Source organism: Boleophthalmus pectinirostris, unplaced genomic scaffold, assembly GCF_026225935.1.
Source record: "Boleophthalmus pectinirostris isolate CB_2022bp ecotype Guang Dong unplaced genomic scaffold, ASM2622593v1 HiC_scaffold_3, whole genome shotgun sequence".
NCBI lineage: Eukaryota > Metazoa > Chordata > Actinopteri > Gobiiformes > Gobiidae > Boleophthalmus > Boleophthalmus pectinirostris.
The window spans coordinates 32,904,669-32,923,827 of record NW_026571299.1 but is presented as its reverse complement, the minus strand read 5'-3'; the positions used below and the strand labels follow the sequence as shown (position 1 = coordinate 32,923,827).

Sequence of the window (19,159 nt, the reverse complement as noted above, 5' to 3'; positions counted from 1 at the left end):
AACTTTTATTTATCTATTTTAAACGGTTTATTTCTGTAGTTTATGAAAATGAAAACACATTTAGGCCTATATTCGTTTTTCAACCCCTGACAATTATAGCCTAAATATAGACAATGCATTTTGGCTACTTAAAGTTGATGCTTATTTTAGCCTATTGTCCTACACGTTGTACTGTGGAATTAGTCAAATTGACGTGTCAAATTAGGGAAAAAAATTAAACTATTTGAATAGGCTGCTTGCCTAAAAGAGACTAATATTTCTACCTTTTAATTAAAATTTATTTTACATTTTACACAAGGGTTGCTTTGACCATTGCATACAGTAGGCCTATTTGTGTAAGTCTATAGCCCTTTATTTTCAAGCATCTGGACATAGTTTTTCAGTCTGAACACAATTTTCTCCCATTCAAAGCAGCAAAGATCCCAGTTTTCACAATGCATAAGGCAAACATTAGAATCAAACTTTTTTCATATATTCAAAACAAAGTCGGACTCAAAAAACACACACACATTCCAGCTCTAATGCCCCCGCACTGCAGAAGTCATGTCAGGTGAATGTTCTGGCGTTGGACCAAAACATAAAGCTTTATCAACCACACTCCAGCGCTCTCAGCAGCAGGGACAAATGTGGAGGAGGGCAGGTGGCTCAATGTACATGGAAAGAGTAGCCTTCATAGCATTTGTTGTTGTTTTAAAGGTGCATTGAGTAACTTTTCTAGTGGAGGGCCGTCAAATGCTTATCTTCATGGAGATGTTTCTGCTTTGTCTGGAAAGTTTCACAATATGGTATTAAACCTTTCTATTTTCATGGAGACCAAATCAGAATTTACAGGTTAGGTCTGTGAAGAGGCGACCTCGCTCACAGTCAGAATTCTTGTTTTTGTTGGTATCTTTAAGCAGTAAAGCCACCTGTAATTTAATAAATGTAAAATAAAGCTGTTTAATGCCATACTGTGGAACATTCCAGGCAGAGCAATGGCACATTCATAAAAACAAGCAGGTGACAGACCCCCAACTAAAGAGCTACACAGTGCACCTTAAATTATGTTGATGTTTCTAAAGTTTAATATTAAAAATGCACCTCAGTTACTTAGTTACTTGTCTCTATGCTTTGCCTATATTTCTAGTCTGACAACACATTTATAGACAGAAAATGAATAAAAACAAACTTTCTCATTCTTAAAATTCAATAAAGATGTAAAAAAAAAACAACAACAAGAAAAAAAAAAACTATCTTATTTCTTTGTTATTTTTGTGGATATTTTTGTGAATAGTATGATATTAAACATGTCTATGGAAGGAAAATAACAAAGGAGGAGGCTTTGTGAGAAAAACTCTGTGTGACTCTTAATAAAAACGTAAACATAAAATAAAGAACTATATTTATCTCTGACTGGAGGCAATAAAATACCTGTAATTGATTAGTCTAAGTTAGGTCAGTTTAATATCATATTGTATAACAGAAACATGCGTTCTAGCAAAAGTCACCAGAATACATGTGTCTGTAGATGAGACGTGCACCTACATCTAACCCTCCACCAGAATGTATGTCTGGTGGAGGCTAACCCTCTACCAGAATAGTTATGTAGTTATGTGAGGTAAAAGTATACCTACTGACAAACTTGACAAAATCATACTGCACAGGATTTATAGTTAAACGGGACTTTTATGTTATTTTAGACTGTAAAACTTGACGAATTATGCAAGAAATACAATTTTTAATTACACCAATAAATGTACAGCATCTTGAAATTATTAGTTGAGCATATTGATAATAGTTCAACTGTACAGAAAGGCAAATAATTTGCATATCATACTAACCTTTGTATTTATTATAAATTGTGGTCTGCAAGAAGTGACAGTTATCCATAAATCAGTCACTATTACAGTAATAATGACTAATCGTACAATTATATTTCAGGAGCAAAAACAATGATGATTGTAATTTCTAGAAAACAGTTAACAAGAAAAGCTACAGGGAAAAGGAAAAATATATATTTTGAGTTGTATGTGAGTTGCAGGGATCTGCAACACATCTGGATCTGGATCACATTTCTTTTAACCCTAATAATGCTCTTCCCTTTTTTTTAATTTACATTATATTACTGCAAAGCATTCAAAGCAGTTATACAATGTTGTTCAGACATTCATAAGATGCTTAAGAAACAAAATAATTTCTTTTACAAAATAAAGCATATCCAATTTTTTGATATGTTTTGAAAGGGCAACTTGAATGGCCATTTATACTATTATTTCTTTGTTTAAGATACATATAAAGTCAAATGACTTCAAAATAATATTACTCAAGCAGAAGTACAAAGAAGTGGTCCAAGAAATTAAGTAAAAGTAAGTAGTATTGGGAAAAAAACTACTAGTAAATAATGGTCAAAATCTTGCAAGAAATAGATCCCAAAAATGTGAAAAAATGAAATCATATCTGAAAGAACAATATAAGAAACACAAAGGTTTAAATAATTTTATATGAAGGCTTTGTCCATTGTAGACTTAATCACAGTGGAAAGAGTAATCAAAACTTTATTCAATGGTACTCTTACACACACTGTGACTCAAGTAGGAGTAAAAGTATGGCAACTAAAAACCACTACTGAACTACAATTTGATACAAATGTACCTTAATAAATGAACTTGAGCAAATGACTGAGTATTCCCCACGTCTGATCGGGAGACAATAGAAAGGTACTGTGCAGAGGAAAAGAAACCATGTCTGAATGGATAAGATTTGGGGGGGGAGGGTGCGGAGAGATTTTGTGTGTACGTAAAAATGGTGTGTCCAATTCTCTGATGTTGAGGTTTGTTTAAGCTGGATTCCGTTGGCTCATCAGGACCGAGTTACAAAAATCCTCCTATAGAAGTAAAAGGAATGTGCAGCGCATACAGTTCTGCATAAGGCACAAAGGCATGTCTTTTGGAGGAGGTGGGGGACAGGCATCAAAAGACAGAGCAGAGGAGGGATTTCTGTCCGAGAGGCTGGGGGCAAAGAAGGTATTTCGGGAGCTCCATTCACAGAGTGTACGAGAGAGGGTAGGAGGGAGAGAAGGAGGGGTGGCAGGCAGGAGGGAAGGGAGAGGGAGAGAGGGAGAGAGGGAGGGAGAGAAAAGAGAGGAAGAGAAAAAAAAAGGAGAGGGAGAAGGGGAGGGGGAACGGGAGAAGGGAAGAGAGGGAGAGGTAGTAGAAAAAAGGTAGAGAGGGAGAAAGAGGGGGTGAAGAAAGAAGGAAGGGAGGGAGAGAGGGGGGGTAAAGGAGAGGGGAGTGAGGAAAAGGGAGAAGGGGGGCAGAGAGTGCGGTAAGGGGGTGGGGGGGCAGTGTGTTTTACTAAAGGATGGGAAAAACGAGTACAGTACAGTAAGCTTTATATGTAATCTCTACTTTTGTTATAGCAAGGCCACATTTTTACTGAATAAATACAATCAAATCTTTGTTAATTCATGGTGACTTGGGGAATTTCCAGTTACAGTGTTCATCTACATCTATTCCCGCTCATGAATAAATGGCAAACCAAAAATATAAGATGAACTTTAATTTGGACAGATCAAAATACAAATGTTTGCACCCGTTCTTCACTAAAATGTATAGTTTGCACAACACTAAACAGGGTAAAATGCAATACTGAAAATAAACATAAGATACCAATCCTGTTCCCAGCATACCAGCAAGTTATCAACAACATCACAGAAGTGGGCTTTTGCTATTTCTAAAATTCATGTCAAGAAACTAGTTTTAGCTAGTCCAACCCAAGGGTGGTGCCAGCACCCCCCAAGTAAGGTCAATGCCTTACTAGCCCCCACCCCGCTTAAATGAACAGGTAAAACAAAAGACAAATCTAAGAATTTCACATTTAGATTTGCAAATCACTAACTTTAAAGGTTAACTATGTATGAAAACTATTTTTTCTGGTAGAAGGTTCACTACCTACTTCTCCATGGAAATGTTACTGCTTTCCCTGGAATGTTCTACATTATGACATTAAAATGATCTATCTTGTATTATTCAATTCAAAGTGTTTATAGTGCTCAAAAATCCTCTGAAAAACATGTATTCTATGTGGTCATCTCTCCACAGATCTGACCTGTAACTTGGCCTGTTGGCGTGCTTGTTTTCATAACAATAGATGTGTGTGGAACATTGTAGGCAAAATAAAAACATTTTTATGTACACAGCAGCCCTCCACCAGAAAAGTTACATAGTGTACCTTTAAACTTGTTTAGAACTTTAGGCAAACATCAAGAGTTGGATAGTACTCGCTTCACTGTTAAAAGGCTCTGTTCACCATGTAATCTGAGTACCCTCATGGAAGACTTTAGCCCCTCCCTTAACCCCTCCTAGAAAAAATGTATGGAGCCGCCCCTGGTCCAAGCTATGTCTATGATGTCGCTTTCGAGGAATAGGGAAACATAAATAGAGAAAAGGGAAGAAAAGCAGGGGCATGTTAGCATGACTCTCTTGAATGTATGGAAAAAATAATTTCCCTTGTGGATCAATAAAGTTTGTTTAAGTCTAAGTAATTCTAAGTCTAAGAGACAATTTGGGTGTTACTTTTAGAGAGTTCTGAAATGCTGCTATGCTGTTGTTGAGAATGAGGAGAGCATATGAAGGGAAAAGACAGAAGTTTTAAATGCACGTTATATAGACTTTGTGTGTGTCCTTAACAGCCGCTAGGCTCTCATCGCATTTACTTAGAGAATATCCCACTTTTTATTGATGCCATTGTATAAATTTTACATAGAAAACATGATTTTGGGTGTACATGTACTACATTCAAGGCTGTAATATGTTTTAACAACTTAAGCGTTATGACTAATAAAAACTGAAAATCATATGGCGTTATTGCAGTTATTATTAAATAGTCCAACCCTCCATATCCCACCATATTTAACACATTTTTCTACAATTTGAGGTGCTCACCCTATCTACTATATAATTCCTGACAGTTTTCCACATTGAGAACATGCCATGTGCTTTGAAAACACTTCCTTTCCACTTTCCTTTTAGTTGTCAGTCTTTTTAAGCCATTTCCATGACTTTCTTAATCCAGTCCACGTAGACGGACACTCGGATGAAGATGTTGGGTTGCCCTGGGTGACCACAGCGCCTCATGGGGATAATCACTCCCTCCAAAACCCAGCAGTCCAGGTTCTGACAGGCCAAAGGTCCTCCATAGTCCCTCTAGAGACACACAAGTCATTATGTCTTTGTTATGGCTGTTCTGTTATTTTATATTTAGATTAAGTTAGTGTAAAGCAGTATTGTGTAACGTTCTGGAGGCCAAATGTCACCTGCATGATTCCATGCAAATAGAAAGTTAAAACCATATATCGAAACATTGTTCATGGAGACAAGCTTACATACTGTGACATATTGTGGAAATAAAAGTCAGGTTTGTGGAGATGCTAGCCCACACAGAGTAAGGACATGTTTTTGAACATTTTGTAGTTTACTATATGCACTAGGTAATTTTTCTTCAATGTAAGATAAATCAATTAAATTCCCTCCTATTGAACCTAGTTACATAGTGTATCTTTAAGATCTGCTAAATTGACTTGCCATTACGAGCCATGATAGAATGTTGTTACCTTATCAAAAACATACCGGGAGTTGTGTTTTATTTCATTCGCACATGTTTGAATAATCATTTATTATTAGTCTGTCTTAGTCTTACATCTCCGAAGGTCTAAATGCTAAGGTCCACCTTGTGATGAAGCGGTAGTCTTGTAGTTATCAAGTTAATAGCCTTTTACCTTTTGTTCACCAGAGTTTGTTCACCAGCAATTCCATGGCTGAAATTATCCAAATGATTCTAGTAAAAATGTTTGGAGTTTAAAAACACAGTGGAGCACGTCCTGTATTACCACATGACATCACAAGGTAGAAGAGAGTGTTTTCTTCTTGTGAGAACTGTGTGTTAAACATGTGTAACTGAAAAAAACAAACAAAAAACCTCTGGGTATGTTTTTGATGAGGAACAACAATATAACATAGCTCAGAAAATAGCATAATATGGGCCCTTTAATGTAACCATGTCTTAGGACTCTATACAATGCATATATGCTGGAGTACAATGATATAGATGTGCTAAAGGAGACCCACAAGAAACAACAGTCCCCAGTCATTATTTGTCTTTGTTATGGCTGACTGTCACTGCATACGTTGGGAAACATCTTGCAGTCTTGTCTGGACCAGTCTCGTCCCATTATGTGACTATAGGAGAGGGGCTGATTTATTGGGGTCTATAAATAGCTCCAGGCTCCTTTTCCTGGGACGGTTTTGATCAGCACGAACTTTGTCAAAATCTCCAGCAGTAAGATGTTGCTATTAAAGACTTCAGACAGGCTGTTGTAAATGTCACAGGAAAGACAGTGCTTAAATTAGAGTGGATACATTTCAATTTCTTTTGGTGCTTTGGAAAAACTATTTGATTTTAGCCAGGAGGCAAAGCAAGCTCAAAAACTTTACAATATTCACATGGGAAATGCATAAATTTTGTAAAAAAAACAAAAACAAAAAAACAAAAAACAACCCCCCAAAAAAAACGTATGACTCCAATAGGTTATGCCTGGGAATCAGCAAATTTAACCATAAGATTCCATTCCAAAGTAAAAGAAAATAGTTAAATATTAGAGGAGACATATTATGCAAATTTCACTTTTTATAATCATTATATCATGCCCCTGATCATGCTCATATCCCTCAAATACAAAGATTTTTAGGTAATCAATGAATTCTTATATTCTAGGCATTTCCAAGGACATTCCCCATTTTGCTCACTGAACCTAATGTAAATTAATAAAGTAAAGGGTCTTTTTTGTGAATGTGAATGTTGCAAATTCAACTTTTATGAGCAATTAACCATTTTACCCAATTATTTCATTGTAAGCTTACTAAAAGTTGTATTTGCGTTATGCATGTTTGAGTAATCCTGTGTTGTCCTGCATTTGAGGCAAGAGAGCCTTTCTGTACTTATACCACAAATGCACTTTATGGCAATCCATTTTTAGTAATCAATCCATTTTTATATTCTACGCATTTGCAGAGAATTGACCATTGTGCCCACTGAACCAAATATCAAGTTGGGATCGCTTAACAAATCCAACGTTCCAAAAGAAGGGCCTGTAGCTCAGTTTGAGAAAAATTTGATTTGGTTATTGACAAAAAATAATGGTGATACTAATAACACAGTAACTAAGCAAAAGTATAGTATAAAATGTATTTGAAAGTGTTTTTGTGTACCTCGCAGGCGCCCACCCCTCCCTGGAAAGAGCTAGTGCACATCTCGTTCTCGCGGACACGCCCTCTGAAGTATTTGTTGCATTCCTTGTTGCTCAGAACTGGAATGTGAGCCACGTTCAGGACCGTCTCATCCCCGGTGCCTTCACAGTGAGAGCCAGACATCACAGTTAGCAGCTGATGCACACAGATGTTCAATGGCTGTATAAATAGTAATACCATCTGCCATGCTTAGTTCAAATACATCTTCTAATCTAGACTGAATCTTGACTGACAATTTATGACTTCCTCCAAATGTTTTTTAAAATCTGTATTGGGCTTTTGGACTGTTCAAAAGATAAGTAACAGTTGTTTATTATTACATTTTCATATAAAACAGCAAAAGACCAAGACTAAAAGATTTTTGCATAATTTTATAACATAACTTGTCACAATTTGCACAATTCATCAAACATTTTAGAAGTTAGTTATCCTATTCTTATTTTAAGGTTACTTTGAGTTTGTTGTGACTCAAGGAAGTAGAATAACCCATAAACAGTTATAGAACAAAAGAGAACAAAAATGTAATAGGCCCATAAATGACAAGATTCTCAGTTCCAAGTTATGGGCCCAAATTCCCACTAACTCTTTAAAAGCAAAAATTGATAACAAGCAATAAAGTGTAATCTAACTGGCAAAAATGTATATGAGATGGAGGAGGCCATTAAGGGGAAGTAGATTCGATTTTTAAAGGTGCACTATGTAACTTTTCTGGTGGAGGGTCTGCAATCGCAATAAATTTAGCTTCATAAAGACAAGTAAGTGACACCACAAATCTGTTCTGATCTGAGAGGTTGCCCCATACATGATAAGGATGTATGTTTTTGTTTTGTTTTTTTGCAATAAAGCACCTGAAATCTAATAAATGCAAGATATATACATCTATTACTGTGAAACATTCCAGGCAAAGCAATAACATCTCCATGGACACAGGCATAAAAATTACATAGAGCACCTTTAAAATAACCATGTATTTGGACTCTATGCTATACATATGTGCAGGATTACAAAGAAATAGATGTGCTATGCTTTTAAATAGGATTACACTTGCCTCGTGTCTCACCCCATCCTGCAATCTCACAAAACGTCCCCTCTGCCACAATGTACCTCTCTGGGGGGAGGCAGATCTGAGAGACACGCTCATTAAACTGTGCTGGGCTGCAGAGGAAGAAAGGAAAAAGAAAGGAAATCATGTCAAAATGGCTGGTCATGCTTGCTCATATATGTGTCTGCTGTGTGTTTAGGGAGAAGAGAGGGGGGGCGCACTATTCGAGTTGGAGCATGACGAGCTGGGACTCCGAGGGTCCGCACACGATTTTGGTGAGAGGGATAGTCTGCACCCCGGGCTCGCCATCAGCAGGATCCCGAAATAAAGTCCCCATCATGGCAGAGTAACCAGGCAGATCCACGTAACTGGAAGCAAAAAAAATTTAAATAAAAAAAATCCGACATCATCATAGTAAGATGCCACGTTGGGTTTGGAACTTAATCTTATCAAATAAAAAATATATCATATGTGTCAGTTTCAAGATTATTTTAGAACTGATCTGCTAGCTGGTAGGGGTAGGTGATACTGACAAAAATGAATACTTTCTAACAAAGATGGAAGATTGCAACATAAGTTTGTTCAATTTGTTACTTTAAATCTACTTTGTTTAGAGTATCTCAAGATGAATAAATAAATTATATGATTAACCCCATTATAAATGATATACAATATACCAATAATCATAAAAAAATAAATGAATATATTTCCCTACTCTTACACAACACAAAAATGCCATATAACATAAAATGGAAGCAACTATATATGGTTCAGGCATAATCACTGATAATTACACAGGTGTAGCATCACTATAACAACAAACACAGGAGTAAATATTAACTTTAAAAATCCTTGTCACATTTAAAACGTAGTTCTACCTGCACTTGTTGTTTAACCTTCTTTGTGCTTAAAGCTGCTCTGCTTGTAAAACGTGTGTGCCCCTTTAAGTGAGGTAATGTTTACCAAGAGGAGAAGCACTGTTTGGTGCTGATCACCCATCTGGGGTTAACCAGGGACCCTCCACAGAAATGGTTTCCTTTCCTGCACATAATGAGGTGAAAGGTCATTTTCAGAGCGGGGAGTGTTTTACCTGTTAATCATAAACCCACAGTGCTCACCTGTCTCTCAGACTTACAGTCCATGGAGAGTTCCCAGGGACCCCTCCCACGATACGCAGCCTGGACCGGGGCATGCGGTCGTCTCTCTTTCCACACTCACTAAACTCTACCTTCTCTGTAACAACAAAGGGGAAATTATCATACAAACAGCTTTTATCTCTGTGGTTTGATGCTTGTATCCTGGGAAACTGACCCACTGGCTCAGTCAGTGACACCTTCTCGCCGGCTGAAATCAAAGAGGCAGATTTATTATTAACCAGAGAATGAGTGGCCGGGTTAGTCTGCAAAGAACGCGGTTTACCACACTGTTTAATGGCGCAGTAGTCGAACTCGGTTTTCGGGTCTGTTGTGTAGCACCAGGGTCCATGCTGGTCCCCGTCTGGGTTTCGACAGTAGTTTTCTGTCAGGTTGGCCTCAGGGTGGGTCCTAGGGTTAATCCTGGGAAATACATTGAAAAAATAAATAGATAAGATAAGAAAATCTTTATATGTCCCACAATGGGGAATTCCAATGTTGCAACATAAAGTACAAGAACAGCGTGAGAATAGAGATATGCAATAAAAAAAAATCAAGATAAATAATTATTACAAAAAGGTTTACACAAACTCAACACTGTGCAAGTGCAGTAAAAATAAAAGGCTACAACACTATTAAATAAGTGGCTATGACTATGGTTATTTACATTAAGTGGAAAAGAAACAGATTGAGCTACATTGCTCTAAAAATATCAGTGGTATTATGTTTTGTTTAATATAACAAAATAAATAATTGATAAAAATATACACATGATAAAAAGTGTCTTACTTGGTTCGGTGAGGTGTGTTGACGTTCCACTTCTGGCAGATGATGCCTTTACGTGTTTTCCGAACTGTTCCTCTGTAGTTCTTTCCATTTTCATGATAACAATCTAAACATTTATAATCAGAACTTGTATTAGGCCACATTATCAAATTTATATCAGAATAAAATTATCACAATAAAATGTTGAAGATGAGTTTTTGGACTACACTTTTCATTTCATTTCATTTTTATTTTTAGTGTTCATTTGCAAATACAGATATATCCATTTTAAAAAACGTTTTTTGTTCCAGTTACTTCTACAGATATTATCATGTAATAAAAATGAGTGGATTATATCAAGGAGAGATTTAATAATATTTTTATTGTACTGAAATAGATTCAGCTTTTAAAAATATGCATTAAATTAAATTGACTCTTACAGCTAATCCCAAGTACAATGTAATTACTTTTTATATACATTTTAAATATTTTTAATAAATATATTTTAAATATTTGTATTTATTGTAAATAAATGATCACATTTGGGTCCCCTTTTGTTAAGATTTGCATTTTCTTTTTGTCAATTAAATCGCTATTTCATTTACCATTTCAAAATCTTGATTTGTTATAACCTCTCTTAGCAGAGCAGCTTGTAACAGCAGGCTGCTACACCATGCAATACATTGAACTTAATGAGGTAGCAATGTATCATAAAGTAAGACTGAGTTGTTTATTAGTCTGATTAACACCAAAAGTACCCCATCATCCTACCTTCAGCCTCGATATCATCTGCACAGCGTTTTATCTGTAAACACAGAGCTGTCCTCATCTCAGGTACCGACGTGAAGCACCAGGGGGCCTCAGAGCCATCCGGGTTCCTGCAGTAGTTTTCCTCCAGACCCCTAAACAATATAAAAGCAAACAGCATATCCAAAAACACATTAAAGAACTAAATTGACTTTGACGCCACTTTCCCATCTCAAGTCAACAGCCTAACAGTTGTATAATGAAGACGAGAGTGAAAATCTGGTAATTGATGTTGGCATGAAAAATGGTTGAATTTATTATTCATTTCACATGCGCATTGCCACTCAGATTGTGACAGGCTTTTAATGTGGCAGCGCTAACCATCTATCATCTGCTGTCACACACAAAAACACTTTTTATGACAATGACAAGTTGACATTGAGATTCTTATGCAAATACTTTGACTATTTGATGTTTATTTTAAAGGGGGGCAGTATATATGAAGGTATTAAACCAATTCCGAGCCACTATATACAGTTTGTTGTTTCTTTGTTTAAAGGTGCACTATGTAACTTTATTTATATACAGATCTGTGAATAGGGGACCATAAATGCAGGATAGATAAGTGTAATGCCAACTAAGGAATATTCTAGGCAAAGCAATACCATCTCTGTGGTGATAAGCATTCAACAGAGACTTTATATAGTACTATAAACAGAAATGTTACTCTAAAAATACCCATATAATTACTATGAGGGTCATATTCACATAGGGGGACACCCCACACAAGTTAATGCAAACACTGGAAGAACAAGCTATGTGTATGAATCAAACCTTGTTCCTTCTGGTATCTTAAATAAACAGGGTAAAAAATTAAAGAACAGAAGAAAGAATATTAAATTAATCTAATTATGTGTCAATAATAGTGTATAATTTATTAGTCAAGAGAAAGTATATTTGGCAGGACAATAAATGGGTCTAGCCAATAGTCTATAGTGGAACTGACTTGCACTCATAGGTGTTGGGGTAGAAGGGGTGCTCGTGGGGGGTACTGGGCATCCCATCTCTGGCAGGCGATCCCGGAGGTGGTCTCGTTCACTTTGCCGCGGTAGTCCTCTCCTCGGCCCCGGAAACAGTTTGTGGTGAAGCTTGAGCGCTGACGTTTCTCCACTCGCACCTCAGCTAAACAAAGACAGATAAACCACTTAAAGTTGCATTTTGTAACCTGTCAAGAGACTGTCAAATGCTTTTCTGTGTGGATATGTTATTGCTTTGTCTGGAATGATTCACAGGATGGTAATAAACTTATCTATCATATTCTATCATCATCATGTCTAGACTTTTTTGAGCTATAAAACCACCTGTAATTTAATAAATGTAAGGTAGAGCTGTTTAATGTCATACTGTGGAACATCCCAGGTAGACCAATGATAAATCCATAGATTACTTTTCTAAACATTATGAATTTTGTATTGGTATTTTTTTTCATAAACTGGTCTAGTTTGAATAGATGAACACAACTGTTTATCACGGTCACATATGTTTACAATATTATTCGTCAAAAAATTTGTAGAATTGTTTATGTTTTACATTTGAAATTGAGATTTCTTCTGGATTTGAAGCTTGACTGATGGGTTTAGCATCTTTCAGTATAATAATTATACAGTAAACTACATGATAATTAGTGGATTATAGTATTTCTTTCAAAATCTGCAATTTGTTCTACGATGGAAAAGTAAACACCATTCACACATGTCCAAACACCCCCGTGGAGTGTTTGTGGTCTTACCTTAAGATCTAATTTTATTCTGTCTTCTCTTTGTATTTGTGTGGCCCTTTCTGTCTCTTTTTGATTTGATTTGTAATTTTTCTTTTCTATTATTCAATTCTTCTAACTGATTTATTGCATTTACTAGTTCTGTTTTTTATTACTTTAACAGCTAATTGTTGTTTTAATGTATAGTATTACGGTTTCTAGTTCATACACATGCATATCTTTAAACAGATGATTTCCTGCAATGCACCACTAGAGGGCGCTCTGTAATCACATGTTGCCTGCACTGATGGAAAGTCCAGCATTGCCTCATTTTTTGCCATCAAATAAAAATGTTGAAATCCTGGGCACATTTCTTTCTTTTTAAGTTTGTTTTGTAGCATCTGTACAACCAGTGCCCCAAAATAACTTTGAAAACAACTACCAAATAAGAAGAGAAAAACTGACACCAAATGAATGTGTAAACAAGAGTTAAATCTAGCACAGTGCACGGCCTATCAGACACACTTAGTTGGATGGGGGCAAAGTGTCTTTCATTTTGGAAGCAATTTGCTTAAACTACTAAAGGTGATCTTTCTAAATGCAATTACACTTCAGATAATGAGGCTCCCACAGTTAAACAGTGTCTTACAACTCCACAGGATCCTGCCCAATTTAGCCCCTGTCTCATTTGTTTAAGCAGACTACACCAGTACTAAGAAGGGCTTTTCAGGACTGAGAAACGCTTGTATAAGATTACACTTGTGTTTTGTTGCTAATGATGCAATTAAATAGCACAGACAAAGTTGGAAGATGTATTTGGTTGAGTTTTTAAATACACCATAAGCTGACACAAGCATTCGCCAGCATTGTTTATAATGGATACTGTATATGAACTTGTAAACAGTCAGTTTTTATAATATTATAATTAAAATTTATGTTGTAAGATTTATTCATTTAATTTGATTTAGACATAGCAATTACACTGGACAAATCAGATGTATTGTTTGTATTGTCATGGGTTTCAAGGTATGACAACCGTCCTCTGTGGTCATCGCACTTAAGCAATTCAAATATTATATCTTTTGAATGGGGAAAAGTTCCCACCTGGTTCTCACAAAGGCCTTCAAATTGGGAAGGAATTGTTTTCTGAAACCCATGAATAGCTAGTTCAATAGTTGTGTCATAATTTAAACAAAATGTCCAACTTAAGTGTTCTTTTTTTATAATATTTATTGAAAATAAATGTAATAATAGATGAATCAGAAAAATGGATTATGGGATTTACAAGGTTGTGGATGTGGATTTTCTTTTCTTATGGCTCATATTAATCTAGTAGTATAACTAATGGAAGATACTTGAGAGAGTGACATCATTACTAGAATCTGAAAATATCCAGTTTTAAAGGTCGATACTCACTGCACTTCCTGATCTCACAGTTCTCCCTCTCCACCTCTGGGTCTGTGGTGTAGCACCAGGGCACAGGCGATGCATCTGGGTTACGACAGTAGTTATCATCCAGGCTTTTATCTGGATACCTGATATAGAGACAAATACTTAGAATACTCAAAATTAAGGATGATAAGATTATTGAGTTAATTAATAATCATGATTACTCAGGTCCTAAAATAATCTTGAGAATTTTTCCATTCAGAAAGTTTGTTTTAATAAAGCTGGTTGCATACTAGAGCACAGGTAGTTCATTGGAATCGAGGATTTCACTTTGGTTTCTTTTCACAATAATCATAACTGTAAAATTTTACTGTGAGACACGCAATATTTGTGGTTAATAAGAAAGGGAACAGTACTTCTCAGGTTGGTAGATGTGCTGATGTGGGTACTGCTGGTCCCATCTCTGACATTCTCTGCCACTCACAGTGTGGTCTACCTGGCCTCTGTAGTCCTCCCCATTACAGGTAATGCACACCTCTGGAAAACAGCACTTATAACCATTAGCATTCAGTATTTAAAAGGTCTTATTTAGTCTAATTTTCATCATTTTGTCAATAAATATTCAGGTATTCATATTCATAAATTAGTTAGACTTTTCTGTAGGATGGTCCGCTACATGCTTGTCTCAGTGGACATGTTATTGCTTTGCTTGAATATCCCACAGTGTTAACCTGACACTGAATCCAGTATGTATCTATCACCATGGACACAAGCAGGTGACAACACTAAGCCTGAGATTAGAGAATGCTATTTTAAGGCAATTTTTTCATTTAAGAAACAATATTAAAATATTGTGAAAAGTCAAATAACAGTTAATTTAGAAGCATAATATAAGACATTTAATTAAGTATATTAGAATAACCACAAATACATCTGCTTTGGATATAATTACAATCATTTGTCAAGTTTGTCTTCTTTGCAAATATTTCTTTAGCTTTGTGGTAAAGCTGTACTAAACTTTAGTCACTGTAAAATACTACAAATATTCAATAAACAAATGTGCATACAAAGGCAAAGTCATTTATTTCCCCCTTTTTACTTAAAGTTCCTGGGGTATTGCTTTGGTAATGGAGCAGAAAATAAGCTTTTGGGCAGCAGCATATTACATTCAACATCCTCTGACTCTGAAAAAAGTAGGACAAAAACACACTATATGCAGCCAGGGAAATGTAGACTAATAAAATAACATTAGATGTAAAGACATATACTGCATAAGAATAAACATAGTTTGCTGTTGATATCAAATGTCCTATATTACACAAAATTGCCTCTTGAGCTTTTGTTTCCTTTATGTTATCCTTTATTATTAGTCTGTCTACATCTCCAAGCGGTAGTTTTCAAGTTAACGGCTCCCTTTTACCTTCTGTTCAGTAGAGACTGGTAATTCCAGGGCTGAAATGATCCAAATGATTCTAATGAAGGTGTATGGAATTTGAAAACACAGTGGAGCAATTCCTGTATTACCACATGACATCAAAAGGTAGAACAGAGTATTTTCTGTCTGAGAGAAGAACTTAGCATACATATGAAGGATTTGTGTGCTAAACATGAGTGAATGAAAATTCCAAAAGAAATTATTCACCATTATTCAACGCCAAAGACGTGATAGTGGTCAGTTGAAATCACAAGATTAATATAAAGTTATCAGGTTAGAGAGTATATAATAATGATATCATTCAACGCTTAATCTTAACTTTGGATATTTCTTCCAAAAAAGCAGTGCCTATTCCATGGATTTATATATCACAATTTATAATGTGAAGACAACCTATTGCCTACACAACCGGTTACTCAGAGTACCGTCTTTGCACTGTGGGATGTTGCAGCTCTCGTAGCGTCGCTCTGGGTCTGTGGTGTAGCACCAGGGCCCAATCCGGTCCCCATCCGGATTCCTGCAGTAACTCAGCTCCAGACCATTAGTGGGAGATGGCGTCCACCTGAGACATAGAGTCACTATAACACTTTGCACAACTTTTGTTTTAAAAGGTCCTGTATGAGGCAAACTGACTCCTTTGAGTGTTAAGCCATGCTATAATGCTGTTACCTCCTCAAAAACATACCTGGATTTGTGTTTTGTTTCATTCACACACATTTTAGGAACCCTTTATTATAATTAGTCTGTATATTTGATGAGTAAAATATATGGAAATTATATTCAACTATGATTTAGCACCATCTAGTGTTGATATGATATTATCTATATTAAATGTGTAAAATGAAGGCAGCTAGAATACATGTAATAAAGTAGTCCCTGTCAAAAACATATTGTTTAAATTAAAAAACGTTAATTAAAAATAAAAAAAGTACCATACAAAGATGCTAACTGGCAGTTGAAATATTTACATTTCAAGTGTACATATTTTAACTCTGTCCCATCAAAAAAATGACTGACTTAACTAATAGTTGATAAAAGAATACATGGTAAGTTACAGTACATTTTGTAGTTGAATTGTTTACCTGTGATCATGAGGGAACTTGGACCACCACTGTTGGCAGGTCAGACCACTCTTTGTGGTGGAGACCTTCCCTCTGTAATCCTCTCCTTGACCCACAATGCACTTACGCACATAGACTGGACAGAGAAACATCAAATTAGGCAATATAATGAAGATGAAAGCAAACTATAAAAAGAACAATGTAAGCACTTGTACCTTTCTTTTCATAGAGGTCACAGTTTACATTCCTCTTGACCTCTGCGTTGCTGCCGTCTCCGACCCATGGCAGATGTTTGCAGTTCACTGTCGGACGGGTCTCGTAGTTAAAAGCTCTGGTGGAGCAACAGTAACATTTTAGTAAGATAATACTATAATGCTATGTAATACTTACAGATTATTAGAATTGACATGGCAGTAAAAATCTGACAAAGTTTCTATAAAGTATTCTATTCTATTACTACACCACATTAAAAATTATCAATAACTTGTGGGGGTGCATTCAAAAAGACTGTGGCCGACAGTCTGACAATGTGTAACTTTCTGGAAGTGGAACATCACCTGGATGACTCCATGGAAATAGAAAGTTAAAACACCTTCTTTCAGGGCCCCACATCCCTCATCTTTATTGCTGAGTATCAAAGTACCATCTCTTTACTGGCTGAGCTGCTGCTATTACCTGCAATCCAGGGACAAAGAACAGCGGGAGGCACAGTCCTCCAGGTTCACCCCTCTGTAGGTGATTACCCGAGCAGAGTTCCAGGCCGTGGGCACCAGCTCCCTGCCCTCGGAGCGCTGGAAGTCGTTCAGAGGGCTACGATAAGCTAAAAAACATCATAAATGCCCTATTCACAATTTATAGTATCAAGTTTTAGTGTTAAGTTTGTTGTGAGATGTATTTTATGCTGTTAATGACAGCCTGACCAAACAATCTTGATTCATGTTCATGCATATTGTCTAATCTCCATTCCTCACACAAACTTTCTGAATGATAAAGTAACGCTAATGTGACTAAAAGAGTCAGATAATAAAGCACTCTAGAAAGCAGCTGAACATACTCCTGTTTAGAAAAGCTTTTGGGTGACTGAGTACTACCACATTTTGCTTATTGTTTTTTATTTGTTGTAACTGCTCTAAAGCACTTTGTGATTTTTATCTACGAAAAAAGCTATATAAATAAAGTTTACTTACTTTAAATTGAAATGTATTACTTTTGTCTCTAAAATCCATTTTATGCATGGATTTGTTGCTGTTACAGGTGACATTCTGAAGACTTCACTATTCAAAAGACAGGACAGTGTTTCCCAACCAGGGGTACAAGGACCAGTGGAAGTATGCAAGCAGGGGGTACTACGACTATGACACATTTTAAAGAAAGGTGGCAATGAATGGTATCTGAATATGAAATATTCTTTGTAGTACATTTTACATCCTTAAAAATGTTTCTGTAGAATAATTGTGGCATTATAGTACTAGTTATTAAAACTAGAAACTGCAATAATTATAATGGCATCATACTAGTAAATAGATTTATATTACTAAAGAAACTCTGGTAACGCTAATAGGGGGTGAGATAATGTTCGGAGGTACTCCAGACAAAAAAGTTTAAGAACCACTGAGATAGTGTATTCTAATTGCTATGGTATTTTTCATCCTTCTGAGATCCATGGTTATTGTGGCGTGATTAATCAAAATGATTGATTAACCAAATCATCTGGACATCCTTAAAATGAACTCAAATACAGTAAAAACAGCAGAGTCTAGACTTGTGCCAATGTCTGATTTGGGCACAGGCCTGCTCACATATAACCTTTGGACCAAGACTCAAAATTGCCACAGCAAAAGCCAAGAACATCAGCAAAACGTGCCTAAATGCCGCAAACTTAAATCATAACAAAAAACATGGTACTATATGCATTAAAACCACAATTGTTAGTTGTCCCCCATGTGACAGTTAAATTGCAAATAATATTCTTAGATCAACGAACACACCAACTTGTTTTGAGTATCAATTGGTGTTTATCTAAAGGGCTAATTTATCACTACATTACAACACAGCAATAACAGGCCTTATGCTGGCACCCATCAGACGTTAATATAGATAAAATGAGTTAATTTTATTACAAATGCTGCTTTTAGTGAACATGTAGAATCTGTATGGTCAATGGACAAACGCACTACATTATTACATAAGAAAATGTGCACCGAATAACATTGCAGAAAGTTTTGAGAAAGTCATTACCTGAGCTTAATTCCACGGCTAGCAACAGACAGGCTACAAAGAACTCCATATTTTAGGTAAAACGTAAAGTTTAACTCCACCAATCTGAGTTTTGGATCAAAAAACACCAGTCTTGTTCAGCTTTTGTAAACCTACGCAGCTAGACATAAAGCGCTAGTAATTTGAGCGCATGGGCCAACGCGGAGGCCTTACTCAAACGAGACTGAAATAATCAATATTCACATTAATCATTACTCAGACCCTCTGTTCTTGTGAGTGGGCTGTTATCACTCATCCCACTCCTCTCAAAAGGCCAATTTCAGCGCAGACA

At 36.2% G+C, this 19,159-nt stretch overlaps 1 protein-coding gene across 1 annotated transcript; it reads right to left on the bottom strand.

Moving 5' to 3' along the window:
* Positions 1-2,659: 2,659 nt before the first annotated feature.
* On the bottom strand, positions 2,660-19,083 carry mst1 (macrophage stimulating 1). The gene is given in 19 exon segments (XM_020934027.2): positions 2,660-5,183; positions 7,245-7,384; positions 8,332-8,438; positions 8,547-8,693; positions 9,289-9,366; positions 9,444-9,558; positions 9,637-9,669; positions 9,745-9,881; positions 10,248-10,350; positions 10,995-11,125; positions 11,977-12,017; positions 12,019-12,152; positions 14,143-14,261; positions 14,532-14,652; positions 15,976-16,112; positions 16,633-16,747; positions 16,827-16,942; positions 17,287-17,431; positions 18,850-19,083. Coding segments are annotated over 19 exon segments (2,130 nt in total). The 5' UTR covers positions 18,899-19,083; the 3' UTR covers positions 2,660-5,021.
* Positions 19,084-19,159: the final 76 nt, after the last annotated feature.